We start from the raw sequence: 17,129 nt of genomic DNA, 5'->3' as shown, positions 1-17,129 counted from the left end.
TATAGGAAATACTCTAAAGAAAAAAAATGTCGATAACAATGTTTTCTATAGGAGATGTTGTCGATAACAATATTTGCTAAAGGAAATATTGTCGATAACAATATTTTCTATAGGAAATGTTGCCGATAGCAATATCTGCTATTAGAAATATTGTTATTTGCTATAGGAAATATTGTCGAGAACAATATTGTCAAATTCTTTTATAGGAATTTATTTATAGGAAATATTGGAGACAACAATATTTTCTATAAGACATCTTGTCGATAACAATATATTCTATAGGAAATGTTGTCGATAACAATATTTTTTATAGGAAATATAATCTGTATATGAAATATTGTCGATAACAATAGTTTCTATAGGAATTATTTTCGATAACAATATTTTTAATCAGAAATATTTTGATAACGATATATTCTATAGGAGCTGTTATCGAAAATAATATTTTCTTTATAAATTAATGGTCTGTTCAGGTACTGCAAGCATCTACTAATTTTTACAATTTCTTTTCGATAACATAAAGGAAAAACTGTTATCGTAGTAAAAATTAGTAGATTCTTGCAGTACTGGAACAGACCATATGTCGATAAGAACATTTTCTACAGACAATGGCTCGGTTCGGTAACCAAAAAGTTTCTACAAATTTTTACAAACTTTAAAAAAATGATGTTCGATAACGAACTTATTCCGTAAATGAGAAGCAGTTGCAAGGACTTGCAAGTACTTCTTACTTGCGAAGTTATATTGTCGATAAAAATATTTTCTATACGAAATATTGTCGATAACAACAGGAAGTGTTTTCGATAACAGCATTTTCTCTAAGAAATTTTCTTTTCTACAGAAATTCTTCTTCTCTTAACTTACCCAATAGTATGAGAAAGATTAACTGCATATTAATCAAACATCCCATTCGATGGAAATTTAGGGTAGCCAATAACATCTCTCACTAACACTAAGCTGCAGCTACAGCTGCTGCCTTAGTTACTGTGGCTACTTTGTAGGAGGCGGAGGATGCTGTTGGTTCTGATGATGACAATGGCCGTTATTAATAGGCAGGCTGCCTCTTCGTATTGTTCTCCTCTTTGTCTTTTGTTTGTGTTTGAACGATTTTATTGTTTGCTATTCTGCTTGGACACTTGTTTGTGATTGTGTTCTTGTTGTGACACTGCTCCAAGGGATATGGGAACAATTGTCCCTTTCCGTTTTGTTTTTTATGTTTTTAATAGCCTTTGCTGGACGTTGTCGGTAGGGAATTGATGCTGATGGTGGTGATACTGCTGCTGCTTTTGCTCCTGATGATGATGATATTTTGCATATTTAAATTGACAATCATTTAGAATAATTGGCTTCATATTCTAAACATCTATTAGAGTTTATTGTTCTGCTTTATCTTCAAGTTATTTTCCCTTTTTTTTATTATGATCTTGTTTTTTTGCTGCCTTTTTTCTTATCTATATCTGGAACATAAATTGTTATTCTGCTAACGTCCTGTGTGTGAGAGAAAGAGAGGAAAAAAAAAGAAAATAAAGAAATTTAAGAAAAATCGTTTGAGACACAGACACACATAAAGTATTGGTAAATAAGTAGATTGAGGTTACAAAAAATGTTTTCTTTCTCATAATTTTTAAAAGAAAATGGTACAAAGAGGCTATGTATAATATATATTAGACATTCGTTTTTTTTCTTTCCAATGCACTTATAAAAATGAAATGCCATTAAAGTTGTTGTAATATAATTTTAAGTAATGTTTAAAATTTACTTATTTGAGTAGAAAGCAACATAAATCTGTTGCTCTTAATGGAATTGGATATTTGTTCAATTGATAATAAGGATATTCAGTTTATAGATTATGAATTTTATTGGAGATTTATATGAATTTTATTGGAGATTTAAATAAATTGATTAAATATAATAATCATAATAGAATGGCACAATAATACAGGTACAGCGACAAAAGCAGTTGATTATCACACTAGTTGTCAAAAAAAATTATTGTGAGTAAAATTACATACAAAAGGTAAACAAGCAATTCACGGTAATGTGTTATTGTGAACAAATTTTGACGTTTGGTGTGGTAAATTGCCCGATTATTATTATCGATGTAGCACCTTCTTATTCCGGCATGCATAATAGCAAATAGCACGATACCAAAACTTTCGATAGAAAATGCTGTCGATAACAACAATTTCCAAAGAAAATGTTGTCGATAACAATGATTTCTATTGAAAATAATGTCGATAAAAACAATTTCTATAGAAAATTTTGTCCACAACAACAATTTCTATAGAAAATATGGCCGATAACAACGATTTCTATAGAATATTTTGTCGATAACAAAAATTTCTATAGAAAATTTTATCGATAGAAACAATTTCTGTAGCAAATTATGTAGATGACAACAATTTCTTTAAAAATGTTGTCGACAACAACAATTTTTATAGAAAAATTTGTCTGTAACAAAAATATCCATAGAAAATGTTGCCGATGACAACAATTTCTTTAGAAAATGTTGTCGATAACAATAATTTCAATAGAAATTATTGCGTTAACAAATATTTATATAGGAAAATTTATCGATAACAACTATTTCTATAGAAAATGTTGTCGATAAAAACAATTTCTATAGAAAATGTTGTCGATAACAACAATTTCTATAGAAAATGTTGTCGATAACAAAAATATCCATAGAAAATGTTGTCAATAACAACAATTTCTATATAAAATGTTGTCGATAACAACAATTTCTATAGAAAATGTTGTCGATAACAACAATTTCTATAGAAAATGTTGTCGATAACAACAATTTCTATAGAAAATGTTGTCGATAACAACAATTTCTAAGAAAATGTTGTCGATAACAACAATTTCTATAGAAAATGTTGTCGATAACAACAATTTCTATAAAAAATGTTGTCGATAACAACAATTTCAATAGAAAATGTTGTCAATAACAACAATTTCTATAGAAAATGTTGTCAATAACAACAATTTCTATAGAAAATGTTGTCGATAACAACAATTTCTATAGAAAATGTTGTCGATAACAACAATTTCTATAGAAAATGTTGTAGATAACAACAATTTCTATAGAAAATGTTGTTGATAACAACTATTTCTATAGAAAATGTTACCGATAACAACTATTTATTTAGAAAAATTTATCGATAACGACTATTTCTATAGAAAATTTTGTCGATAACAACAATTTCCATAGAACATTTTTTTGACAGCAGCAATTTCTATAGAAAATGTTGTCGATAACAGCAATATCTATAGAAAATGTTGTCGATAACAACAATTTATATAGAAAATATAGTTTTTGACATATTTTCTAGAAAAAAAATTGTTGATAATAATATTTTATAAAGAGAAATTGTCGATAACAATATATTCTAGAGAATATACTGTCGATAATAATATTTTCAGGAGGAAATATTATCGATAGCAATATTTTCTAGTAAAGCGAGGTACACACGATCAGTTTTGACTGCAGATTTTTCGAAAATATCGATAATTTTCAAACTGTTGTTGCCTGATGACTGACAAAAATGATCGGCCACACTGGCAAGCAACCAATTATTTGAGCAAAACTGACAGTCAAACTTGATCGTGTGTACACAGCTTAAAAATATTGTCGATAACAATACTTTCTAGTAAAACTATTGTGGATAACAATACTTTCTAGTGCAAATATAATATAAATATTTTCTAGAAAACATTGCAGATAAGAATACTTTCAAGAGATAATATTACCGATAAAATTTTTTCTAGTGAAAATATTGTCCATAACAATGTTTTCTAGTAAAAATATTGTCGATAACAATATTTTCTAGAGAAGATATTGTCGAAACAATTTTTTCTAGATAACATATTTCCGATAATAATATTTTTTTTTGAGAAAATATTTTCGATAATAATATTTTTAGAGAAAAGATTGTCGATAACAACTTTTTCAGGAGCAAATATTGTCGATAACAATATTTTTTAAAGAAAATATTTTAGATAACTATATTTCCAGAGAAAATATTGTCGATAACAATAATTTCCTAGAGAAAATAGTGTCAATAACGATATTTTTTAGAGGAAATATTTTCGATAACATTATGTTTTAGAGAATACATTTTCAATATTATACCCTAGACAGACGGCAGAGTTAATTTGCAATAAAAATGTCCTAATTTGAATTATTTTTTCACCCTGACAGACGATAGTATCTGCATTTATGAACTGTTTGTGTTGTTTGTTTGTACCCAGCAGACCATTTCATAAAGCTTTACAAAAGTTCGCCAAAATATGCGAAACAAATACACTTTCTACCTTTGATCTTTTCACCACGATGAAACAAAAATAAATTTAATTTATTCGCGATATTTTTGAGTCTTTTTAATGTTATAAAAATATTGCAAAACTTTAAAAAACATTTGAGGAAGATATAAATTTCGATAGAATTGGTATGGTGGATAATGAAATTTTTTGTGAAAATAAAAATTTGAAAAAGAGATTTGTTAGAAGGCGTGAAAAACGATTAGCTGCTATTCTACTCGCGAAAGACCACTACTTATTTTGAAGAAACGCGAAAATTGCTGATTTGCATTCCCTTCTTATTTTCTAAAACATGGAAATTTGACAAAAGACAATTGATTTTCAACAGCATTGCCATATTGAAATTGCTAAATTCAGTTTAAATTTCCTTTGATTTTGTGCATTAAAAATGTGGATAATGCACGAATTAATTTGAATTAAGGCAGTTAATGCAAATTAACGCTGCCGTCTGTCTAGGGTATTAATATTTTTTGAGAGAAAATATTTTCAATAACAATATTTTCTAAGATGATATTGTCCATAACAATATTTTTTAGTGCAAATATTTTCGATAAAAATGTTTTCTAGAGGAAATATTGTCGATAATATTATGCTGTACAGAAACTATTTTCGATAATAATATTCTTTAGAGAATATATAGGCGATAACCATAGTTTTTTGAGAAAATATTGCCGATAACAATATTTTCTAGTGTAAATATTGTCGATAACATCCAGTTCTAAAGAAAATATTATCTATACAAATTTTTCTAAAAAAATATTTTCGATAACAATCATTTTTAGAGAAAATGTTGTTGATAATAATTTTTTTAGAAAAATATTGTCAGTAACAATTTGTTCTAGAGAAAAAAATTTTCGATAACAATTTCTTTGAGAAGAAATTCTTTCGATAAAAATATTTTCTAGAAAATATAATATCGATAGCAAAATTTTCTACTGAAAATATTGGCGATAACAATATTTTCTAGGGAAAATATTGTCGATATTATTTAGATCACAAAATTTTCTTGAGAATATATTGTTGATAACAATATTTTTAGATAGATTTCGAGAGGAAATATTTTCGATAACAATATTTTCTAATATTGTCGATAACAATATTTTCCAGAAAAAATATTGCCGATAGCAATATTTTCTAGAAAAACTTTTGTGGGTAACACTATTTTCTCTAGAAAATATTGTCGATAACAACAGATTCCTGCCGGTAACAAAATTTTGTAGAGAAAATATTTTCGATAACAATATTTCCTAGAGAAAATATTGTCGATAACAATATTTTCCTGAGTAAGCATTGTTTCAAAGATAATATTTTCTATATAAAAATCTTTAAAAACTCAGATTTTATTGTTTTCTTCCATTGCTTCTACATAAACACGTTTATAGTCATCTTTATTTAGGTGCTCCTAAAAACATTTAAAATATGTACCTTTGTTAAGGTCTTCAGTGCTTAAAATTTTTTTATTGTACGTCGCATTGTCGATAGAAGAAACTCAAGCGGAATAAACTTCCAGAACTCATGAAATTTACCTTTGAGGTTATGGTAAGCAATAATCAAAATGTGTTCTGATTTTGTGTTCAATATTTTGTGAGTGTAACGGGGAGTGGAAAACCACCATCGTAAAAAAGAGAACAAAGAAAAAGGTAAATTTAAAGAAAAATCTTTTTATTGTTTTATTATGTTAAAGTAATTTTTGGGGGGTATTATAGGTAGAATCGAAGGTAGAGATACACATTTACATAACCATGGACGACGATGATGATGGCGACGACGCATTGAACCACGGACTCCAACCACATCAAACTATAAGGATTTTTAATGGATGTGGGTAACGCATATACTCCACACCCACAAACACACCGTTGAGTATACACACATATTTACGCACTTAGTTATAAAACCCTTTACAAGAACTTGTGGCAAGGAGTAAAAAACCCAAGAAATAAATGTAAAGGTGATGGGAGATGGGGGAGGGAGGTAGAACATGAAATCACCATAAAAAGGGACAAAAACTTCATTGAAAGGATTTTTTTATATTTACACATTTTTATGGGAAAATATGGCAGCAAGCAGCAGCGGACGAAACTATCTAGGTTGCTTGTTCATTTAGCTTTTTTATTCACCCTCCTTCCTCCTTTACGTGATGACTTTTACTTCCATATTGTCTTGAGTTTCTTTTTCATTGAAGATATTTTTTCTGTGTGTGTGTGTAAAATTCCTTTTGCTATTTATAAAATTTGATTTTCTTTTTCTTGCTGCTTTGCTTCATTTCATATTTGCTGTTGCTGCTGCAGATTCTGTTCCCCTTACTGCTGCTGTTGCTGTTAGTGCTCTGGGTGATTCTAGCCGTCTTATTGGAACTTAAAGTGTGGTGTGTATATATATGTGTGTGTTCATAGACCCGGGTATATTAATCTTTATTTTCTATGTTGTATTTGTTGTTGTTGTAGTTGTTGTTGCTGTTATTATTGTGTAGAATGTTTATGTTGCTGCTGTTTTTATATGACCAAATGTGTTTGTTCTTGTCTGTATGTCCTTTTTCATATTCTGCCACTTCTTCTTCGTTGCCGTCATCGTGTTTTGTGTGCTGTCATAACTTTTCATTCCGTAGCATTTCTTTTTCATTGGTTACAAATAATCAGAAAAAAAGGATGTTTAATAACATTTTCTAAAAGGCCTAGTCAGCTAGGCAAGCATGCTTATGGGTTACACAAAGAGACACAAATATACCACACTTGTAACACACAGACACATACGCATACACAACTACATATGTTTTCAACATATCCAATCTACCCAGCAAACCAATCAAATTGACATCGTAACGAATTCGGAACAAAATTCCGAAATCGTAACGACATCTTAACGAAAGAGTGTGAAGTGGTTGGCATAATTTCGGAACGAAATCAGATCGATTTCGATCAGCATTCGGAAGAAAATTCTTGGGAAATTTGGAAGGCGAATATTTTCTTACGAATTTTCGTACAAATTTCTGATCGATTTCGGAATAGTGTCGTATGAAAATCGAAGGTACCTTCCGAATCTTTGTAAAGATTTCTAAACGATTTTGGAATAATGTCGTATGAATATCGAAGGAAAATTGTTTTTCTGATGCCTCTTTTTATTGATACAGTTTTCTTCGTTATGTTTTTTATTGGAAGATTGTAATTTCGAACGTTTTTAATGATTTTTACTGTTGCTATAATTTTGTAGAAGAACAATGTAAGGTTTGTGTACGAATATCTTGAGTCTATCAGCACTAGCTTGGATTATTATATGTTGCATTTATATTGAAAATATTTAAAAATTGTATATGCGAATTTTATAACCAAACAATTTTGTTTTTCGACAAAAAAAAAAAAAAAAAAAAAAAAATAAATAAAATGAAACCAACTTCTTGCTGTTAGATAAATACAAAAGATGGTTGTTGTGCAAAGGGAAATTTGTTTCCGACATATCGATCCGAAATCGGAAGAAAAACATTGGTATATTCGAAGGGAAATTTACTTCTGACGCTCTCTCCGAAATCGGAACGACATCTGAACGAATTCCCCTGCGAAAAATCGTATAGGAATCGGAACGAAATCTGCACGATTTTGCTTCCGAAATTGTTCAGATGTGTCGGACATCCTACATTTGGTTTGCTGGGTAGGGAATATCAAAAGCCATTTAATGTGTGTGAAAGTATGTTTGTGTTAGCTTTTGTTTGTATTGCCTTATTGATTTCCTATTTTGTTGCTACAGTTGTGGTCAATGAATGAGTCCCGACCATAAGAAGAGAGTACCAGCCACCACTGATAGAATATCTGGGTCGTCTGGGATTTCTATTGGTCTATTTCATGTTCCTGTTTTTTGCCCTAAAGCTAATTTCCTTTTTTCTCCAATTTTCTTTGCTTTTTTTAACAAAAATTATATTTGTTTTGTTATGGCCAATAGATACAAGTGCCAGTTTAGTTTTTGACTATTGTTGTTGTTGCTGTTGGTGCTATTTACTCTGGACAATATGTGTGTGCATAGGACCAGCAGCAGCATTTTATTTCTTGTGTCTTGGGGTGATTTCAAATGATAGGGGAATTTTGAATAGAAATCAAAGAGAGGTGTGGTTGACTACAAACGTGGAGAGCACCCCTAGATCATCAAGCATATCAAGCAGATTTAAATAGCATTCAAACGGGCGCAGTTACTAAAGCCATAAGCAAATATAGTGTGAATAAAGACCTCTGAGTACATCCCCCACCTATCGCACCACAAGGCAGAGTAGTTTTGGTTTAACTATGCTCGGGATATTGCAGTCCCCTAAATTCTTATATGGCAAAGATCGATCGCACCGTGCAACATCTTCCCAGCATGCCCTCAAAACAATCTCATCTAATTCCAGTGGATCTGTGGTTACTTCACATCGAAGCATCCACTTTCCTGGAGCTGGAAATAGATCCTGAGCCAGATTGAACAGACAAACATAAAATAATAAACACTGTTACAACAACAACAACAAACATGGACCAATTCTACAGCGGCCAATTCTATACACCCGATTGACACCGAGAAATCTTTGATCAGCGGATGTCAACACAAGAATTAGGAGTTTGTGATCGGGTATGTTTTCACCATGGGAGCGCCAATTCCGAGCTCTTTTGGTCATTGCGCGGAGAGAGAAGAACCCAGGATTATGGACCTATTATGAGTCGGAGAAATACATTTAGCTTGCAACGTTGAGAACAGTTCCCCGAATAATTGTGCAAAAAGCGGAGGAGGAGTTGCCTTTCTTATACACCAGCCTGCCAAGAACAGACCTATATCACTTTAGAACTTTAGTACGAGTAAAGTGTGGAATTGCCGAGGTAGAGCTGCTTAATGTGCCCAGCGTTATATGCCCGACATTAGTTCGCTTTTGGAGGGCAATAACCGTCTGGTGCTAGGGGACTTCAATGCTCATCATGTGATTTGGCATTCCGTTCTACGCAATAAACAGAAAGGTACAGCACTGGGCGAGCAAATTAATAGCATTACATTTTGCACGGAGATTAAATTGCAGGACATCACCATTGTATCATCCTTTCTCATAAACGACGTGTCCTGGCAACCCTTAATTTTGCTTGGCTCAAACCACCTTTCTGTCATTGTCTTCGTTAACAGACCATCCGACTTCATAACCTCTGGCTCTTCATAAGTCATGCATGGAAAACATGATGTTCAAGTGTTCGTGGAGAATTTTCCGGCACATCATCATACATACCTGCTCGTCGAATGCCGAAAGTTAGACAAAATTTCCCAGCAGAGGCGACGGCACGAGCAAATGAGCGTCATACGAGTCCTTAAGACCCACGAGTTAGGGAACTTACTCTTGAATTTAACAGGCTAGTAGGTGAACATAAACGGAAAAGAGGGCAAACCACCTGAAGCAATGCAACCGGATTGAGTAAATTGTGTGATCTGCTGTCTCATAGAAGGTCTTTGACGTGGTTTTCTTCCTCGTAGAAGGCAATGAAGTAGGTCCTTGGCCTCCTCCTAAAGAAAGTCTTTGCAAAGGCTAGTAAAATGATCTTCCTAGAAGGCCATTGAACTGGTATTCTGCTGTAACGTGGTTTTCTCGTCGGCTGGCGTAATACCAATCGCGTCCAGGGTCTCCATAAGGACCCTCTAAACCTTACGAAATAAAAGACTAGTTTTATCTCTTCTAGGGGTTCAATCGGATGTTTATTGATCTAAATACTAGTATGTTCTATATTGGTATACTTGAGAATGCTCGTAGTGAGGCCGGTGATAACTAGCTAACCCTACTATAACTACTGCAACGATCTCGCACAAACTACTACGTATCTCTCTATAGGCATGAAACCCATGTTCCTGTGAGGGACAAACTACCGAAGTATCTGTGCATGACTAGCATAGATGGAGGTGCTGTTGAGTGCATATAGATTCATTTTACTACTTTGGTATGCGAAGACCATTGGTGTTGTTGTGTATGTATGTGTTACTTCTCACGTTACACTTACAGAAGGCCACTGAAGCGATCATTGATGTGGTTTTCTGCCTCTTAGGAGGACATTGAAGTGGTATTTTGCCTTATGTTGGTCTAGCTCATAGAACGCCATTAAAGTGGCATTCTGCCGCAAAAAATCATAATAGGTCCTTGAAGTGATCACTTGCCTAATAGAAGATCATTGAAGTGGTTTTCTGCCTAATAGAATGTCTCTGAACTGGCATTTCTTCTAGTCTTCTAGTCTTCTACCTCAAGAAAGGCCATTGAAGTAGTCTATTACCTCATAGAAGGCCACTGAAGTAGTCTTTTTCCTCAAAGAAGTCAATTGACGTAGTTTCTTGCAACATAGAAGGCCATTGAAGTGGCCTTGTGTCTCCTAGAAGACCACTGAAGTAGTCCTGTGCTTCAAAGAAGGCCACTGAGACAGTCTTCTGCCTCATAGGAGGCCTCTGAACTTGTCATCTTTTTTTTATAGAAGGCCATTGAAGTAGCATTCTGCCTTAAAAAGCCATAAAATGTCCCTGAAGTGATATCTTTCCTCACTGAAGGTCAATGAAGTCATCTTCTACCTCATAGAAGGCCATTGAAGTGGTCTTCTGCCTCATTAAAAGCCACCGCTGAATTAGTCTTCTACTGAAGTGTTCGTCTGCTTGAAGTAAAGTCTGTGAAGTGGTAATCTTCCTAATGGAAGGCCATAGGAGTAGCCTTCTCTCTCATAGAAGACCATTGAAGTGATCTTCTGCTTCATAAAAGACCGTTGAATTGCTCTTCTTCCTCATAGAAAGCCACTGAAGTGGTATTCTTCATCATAAAATACCTCTGAATTAATCTCCGGCCTCATAGAAGCCCATTGAAGTAGTCTTCTGCCTCAATTGAAGTGGCCATGTATCTTATCTCATATATGGCCATTTAAGTGGCATCTTCTCTCATAGATAACCACTGAAATAGTCTTCTGGCTCAAAAAGTCAATTGAAGTGGTTTTTTACCTCATAGAAGGTCATTGAGGTGGTCTCTTGCCTCATAGAAGGCCATTGAATTGGTCTTCTGCCTCAAAGAAGTCAATTGAAATGATTTGTAGCCTCGTAGAGGGTCATTGGAGTGGTCTCTTGACATAAAGATTGAAGTGGTCTTCTGCATCATAAAAGGCCTCTGAACTGGTACAGAAGACCAATTCAGAGGCCTTCTATGAGGAGAAGGACCACTTCAATGACCTTCTATGAGGCAGGAGCCCACTTCAGTGGCCTTCTATGAAGCCGAAGACTAATTCAGCGGCCTTCTAAGAGACAGAATACAAATTTGGGGGCCTTCTTTAATGCAGAAGGTTACTTGAATTGGTTTTCTACCTCATAGAAGGCCTCTGAACTGGCATTCTGTCTCATAAAAGGCCACTGAAGTGCCTCTGAATTTGTCTTCTTTTTTTATAGAAGGCCATTGAAGTAGTATTCTGCCTCAAAGAAAGAAAGTCATAAAATGTCCCTGAAGTGATATCTTTCCTCACTGAAGGTCAATGAAGTCATCTTCTGCCTCATAGAAAGCCATTGAATTGGTCTTCTGCCTCATTATAAGCAATCGAAATGGTCTTCTGGCTGGTAGAGGGTTATTTTAGGTCACTGCAGTCGTCTTCAATAGAAGTGTTCTTCTGCCTGGAGCAAAGTAATTGACGTGGTAATCTCCCTAATGGCAGGCCGTAGGAGTAGCCTTCTCTCTCATATAAAACCATTGAAGTGGTCTTCTGCTTCACAAAATACTTTTGAATTGGTCTTCTGCCTCATAAAAAGCCACTGAAGTGGTCTGTTACCTGATAGAAGCCCATTGACGTAGTATTCTGCCTCATTGAAGGTAATTTGAGTGGTCGTCTCCTTTAAGGGGGGACTTGAAGTTGTCTTCTGCCTCATAGAAGGGCATTGAAGTGATCTCCTACCTCATAGAAAGCCTGTTAACTGGTCTTCTGTTTCACAGAAGGCCACTGAAGTGGCCTGTTGCTTCATAGAAGCCTTTTGCATCGAAGAAGTCAATTGAAGTGGTATCTCTCCTCATAGGAAGCCAATGAAGTGGTATCGTGTTTTATGGAGAACACTGAGAAGTCGCTTCCTTTAAAGAGGGTGATTGAAGTGCTCTTCTGTCTCATAGAAGGCCATTGAAGTGGTCTCCTGCCTCACAGATAGCATCTGAATTGGTCTTCTATCTCTTAGAAGGACACTGAGTAGTCTTCGGTTTCATAGAAAGCCATTGAAGCTATCCCTGGAGTAGTTTTCTGCATCAAAGAAGTCAATTAAAATGGTTTCTTGCCTCATAGAAGGCTAATGACGTGGTATCTTGCTTTATAGACTCATAGAAGAGCACTGAAGTAGTCGTCTCCTTTAAATAGGGTCATTGAAGTGTTCCTCTGTCCCATAGAAGGCCGTTGAAGTGGCCTCCTGCCTCACAGAATGCCTCTGAATTGGTATTCTGCATCATAGAAGACCTCTGAATTAGTCTTCGGCCTCATAGAAGTCCACTGAAGTAGTCTTCTGCCTCAAAAGGTCATTCAAATGGTCTCTTGTCCAATATATGGCCATTGAAGTAGTCTTCTGCCTTAAAGAAGTCAATTGAAATTATTTCTAGCCTCAGAGAGGGTCATTGAAGTGGTTGCTTGCCTTACAGATGACCATTGAAGTTGTCTTCTGACTCATAGAAACCACTGCCTCAATGAAGTCAATTGAAGTATTTTCCTGTCTCATAGAAGGCCATTGAAGTGGTCTCTTGTCTCATAAATGGCCATTGAAGTAGTCTTCTGCTTCAAAGAAGTCAATTGAAATGATATCTACCCTCAGAGATTGTCATTGAAGTGGTTTCTTGCCATTGAAGTGGTCTTCTGCCTCATAGAAGGCCTATGAACTGGTTCTCTGTATCATAGAACATCTCTGTAGTAGTCTTCTGCCTCAAAGAAGGCCCCCAATTGGTATTCTATCTCATAGATTGCCCTGAATTAGTCGTCGGTCTCATAGAAGGCCACTGAAGTATTCTTCTGCTTCAAAAAGGTCATTGAAGTGGTCTCTTGCCTCATACATGGTCATTGAAGTGGTCTTATGTCTCATAGAAACCACTGCCTCAATGAAGTCAATTGAAGTATTTTCCTGTCTCATAGAAGGCCATTGAAGTGGTCTCTTGTCTCATAAATGGCCATTGAAGTAGTCTTCTGCTTCAAAGAAGTCAATTGAAATGATATCTACCCTCAGAGATTGTCATTGAAGTGGTTTCTTGCCATTGAAGTGGTCTTCTGCCTCATAGAAGGCCTATGAACTGGTTCTCTGTATCATAGAACATCTCTGTAGTAGTCTTCTGCCTCAAAGAAGGCCCCCAATTGGTATTCTATCTCATAGATTGCCCTGAATTAGTCGTCGGTCTCATAGAAGGCCACTGAAGTATTCTTCTGCTTCAAAAAGGTCATTGAAGTGGTCTCTTGCCTCATACATGGTCATTGAAGTGGTCTTATGTCTCATAGAAACCACTGCCTCAATGAAGTCAATTGAAGTATTTTCCTGTCTCATAGAAGGCCATTGAAGTGGTCTCTTGTCTCATAAATGGCCATTGAAGTAGTCTTCTGCTTCAAAGAAGTCAATTGAAATGATATCTACCCTCAGAGATTGTCATTGAAGTGGTTTCTTGCCATTGAAGTGGTCTTCTGCCTCATAGAAGGCCTATGAACTGGTTCTCTGTATCATAGAACATCTCTGTAGTAGTCTTCTGCCTCAAAGAAGGCCCCCAATTGGTATTCTATCTCATAGATTGCCCTGAATTAGTCGTCGGTCTCATAGAAGGCCACTGAAGTATTCTTCTGCTTCAAAAAGGTCATTGAAGTGGTCTCTTGCCTCATACATGTTCATTGAAGTGGTCTTATGTCTCATAGAAGATCTCTGCAGTAGTCTTCTGCCTCAATGAAGCCAATTGAAGTGGTTTCTTGTCTCAAAGAAGGCCAGTGAAGTAGTCTTCTGCCTCAAAGAAGTCTACTGAAATGATTTCTTGCCTCATAGAAGGCCAATGGAGTGGTCTCTCTGCTTAAATATGGCCATGGGAGTGGTCTTCTGCTTCATAGAAGGCCTCTGAATTGGTATTCTGACTCAAAGAAGAGCACTGAAGTAGTTTTCCACCTCAAAGAAGGCCCCCGAATTTGTAATCTGTCTCTTTGAAGGCGGCTGAATTAGTATTCGGCCTCATAGAAGGCCACTAAAGTGGGCTGCTGTCTCATATAAGGCCTCTGAATTGGTATTCTTCATCATAGAAGACCTCTGAATTAGTCTTCTGCCTCAAAAAGTCATAGAAGTGGTCTCTTGTCTCATACATGGTAGTCTTCTGCCTCAAAGAAGTCAATTAAAATGATTTCTAGCCTCAGAGAGGGTCATTGAAGTGGTCTCTTGCCTTAGATATGGCCATTGAAGTGTCTTCTGCCTCAATTAACTGGTATTCTGTATCATAGAAGATCTCTGAAGTAGTCTTCTGCCTCAAATAAGGTCCCCAAATTCGTATTCTGTCCCATAGAATGCCGCTGAATTAGACTTCGGCCTCATAGAAGGCCAGTGAAGTATTTTTCTGCTTCAAAAATGTCATTGAAGTTGTCTCTTACCCCATATATGGCCATTGAAGTGTTCTTCTGTCTCATAGAAACCACTGTAGTAGTCTTCTGCCTCAATGAAGTCAATTGAAGTGGTTTCTTGTCTCATAGAAGGCCATTGAAGTGGTTTTCCGCCTCATAGAAGGCCTCTAAATTGGCCTTCTGTCTCATAGAAGGCCTCTGAAGTTTCGTCGGCCTGATAGAGGGCCGCTGAAGTGCGATTCTGCCTCATAGAAGGTATCTCAATTGATCTTCTGCCTCCATAAAAAAAATTATTGCATTGTAATCAGCACCACAACCTTGAAAATTTCGGAAGGACTCTGGAACATACTTTAAAGTGCATTTAAGCGAACGTTTCGAAATTTTGTGGGGGAGCTACCCGTAGGTGTGGAACTTGATGTATATTTGTAACAAATATTACAATGTGCGAATTTCCGGGAAAAATCGGATACTCAATGCGTAAGTTATGGTTTTCATCAATCTTTTTAGTTGGTACCAGCAGGGCTTTTAGTGCTTTTGGGAAGTATCTCAGGATGTATGGATTTGTCGCCAAAAAATGTTTACCTTCGCAACAGGGGCTGCAACGAAACATATCCTTAAACAGAATTTATACGAAATTTTATAATATTTTCTGTGAGAGATTACCGAAGGGGTGGTTCAATATTGACTATATTGGACCACTCCTTCGTAAAAAGTTTGTTTAAGGACATGTTTCGAATCATTTTTACATTTTTTTGCTGCAGGATGTCCTTGTGGCCCTTGTGGCGAAAGTAAAATTTTTTTGGCGGCAAATCCATACATTCTGATGGATTACGATGTGCAAATCGGTTAATACTTTCGAGAGAAAAGTTTTAAACTTTTGTGGTCTTACTAAAATTAAAATATTTGAGTCTTATTAAAATTTGAACTAAATATTACGAGGTGCAAGGATTGAATGAAATCGGTTGATCCTTTCTAGAGTTTTGTGCACACCAGCCAGCAGGGCAAGATATGTGTAAATGGATTCCAAAATCAGTATTTCTATGAGCATAATGCCCCCTTTATAATTGTTCCGAACGGTTTCCTGTATTTTGAAGGATTTTTCTAAATGTTCGATAGGAATATTGTCTTCGAAAGGGGTACAAAATATTCCTACAGAGAACTGTCGGTATTGGAACACAATTTAATATAGCCCCCGTATAATGGTACCGACCGATTTTGGGTATTTCGTGGGGTTTTTTGTCACATTTCGGTTTTTCGGACCGAAATGTGGGTACAACAATCCAATACCGACAATTTTAAATATATGTCTACGTTTTCCTAGAGACACTGCATAACGATACAGCTCGATGTGGGTTATTTTGAAGGAAATTTAACAATTTCCTACAGAAGTGAGTGTAAATTTAGTACTAGGACCATAAATGTATGTAGGTCCATGTTTTGATATATACCCTATATGACGGTAACTCCGGATTTGACTTATTTTAAATATTTTACACTGGTAAATCGGATTTCCATTGGGAAGATTAATACCTTCATACACGAAAGGAAACTTACTATTTCATTTAACTTCCATAAGACTCAACGCCATTTTACGTGTTGGCTTTGCAACAGACCTACCTGTTTCCATAGCCATGGTATACAAAATTAATAAAATTTGATTTAAACCAATTTCTAATTGTTGTCAATGAATGTTTCATTCATGACATTTAACAACAATTCAATGTTCTATTAAGTACACGCAAATACCCACACACATACCTATTAGGTGGACCACAATGGTACTAGGAATATGCAAGCCACCAACCACACTACCATATTTACACACATACAATCAACCAAGCATTCTCAACATTGATGATTTTTGTAGTTGTCGTTTAAATCAAAACTTCAATGACGCACTGTGTTGAATGGATACCCAATCATGCAATGAATTCCAAATAATAGCCATTACTTTGTGGCCAAATTCAGTTTTAGATTGTCACACAATATTGGTAAATATTTGAAATTTAAAGGACACCAAAACACACAGGCAAACATACACACCAACTTACACACACACTTGCACGAACACTTAACAAACTTCCATTAAATGTTGCTCCATTGCAGTTAAAGATATCAGAGATTTACTTTGATTTGCTAATTGATACTTGTTGCCATAGAATAAAAGACAAAAAAGCAAAACAAAAAACCAAAACTGGAAGACGATGATGAGAAGAAAGAATAACTTTTCCACAAACTTTAATGGATTTTCAA

General features: G+C 35.2%; 1 protein-coding gene across 8 annotated transcripts in view; it reads right to left on the bottom strand.

The window, feature by feature from the left end:
* The window catches only part of LOC141397341 (kin of IRRE-like protein 1), a 323,500-nt gene that overhangs the window by 57,022 nt on the left and 249,349 nt on the right, over window positions 1-17,129 (bottom strand). For all 8 annotated transcript variants that reach the window (XM_073973502.1, XM_073973529.1, XM_073973488.1 and 5 more), the window contains exon 4: window positions 865-1,488. In XM_073973502.1, the coding sequence (XP_073829603.1) occupies window positions 865-940 (76 nt within the window). In that variant the 5' untranslated portion in view covers window positions 941-1,488. The remainder of the gene's footprint in view (window positions 1-864; window positions 1,489-17,129) is intronic.

Source organism: Musca autumnalis, unplaced genomic scaffold, assembly GCF_047663935.1.
Source record: "Musca autumnalis isolate F117 unplaced genomic scaffold, ASM4766393v1 scaffold_1, whole genome shotgun sequence".
NCBI lineage: Eukaryota > Metazoa > Arthropoda > Insecta > Diptera > Muscidae > Musca > Musca autumnalis.
The sequence above is the reverse complement of the archived record's forward strand: the minus strand, read 5'-3'. Positions and strand labels throughout refer to the sequence as shown.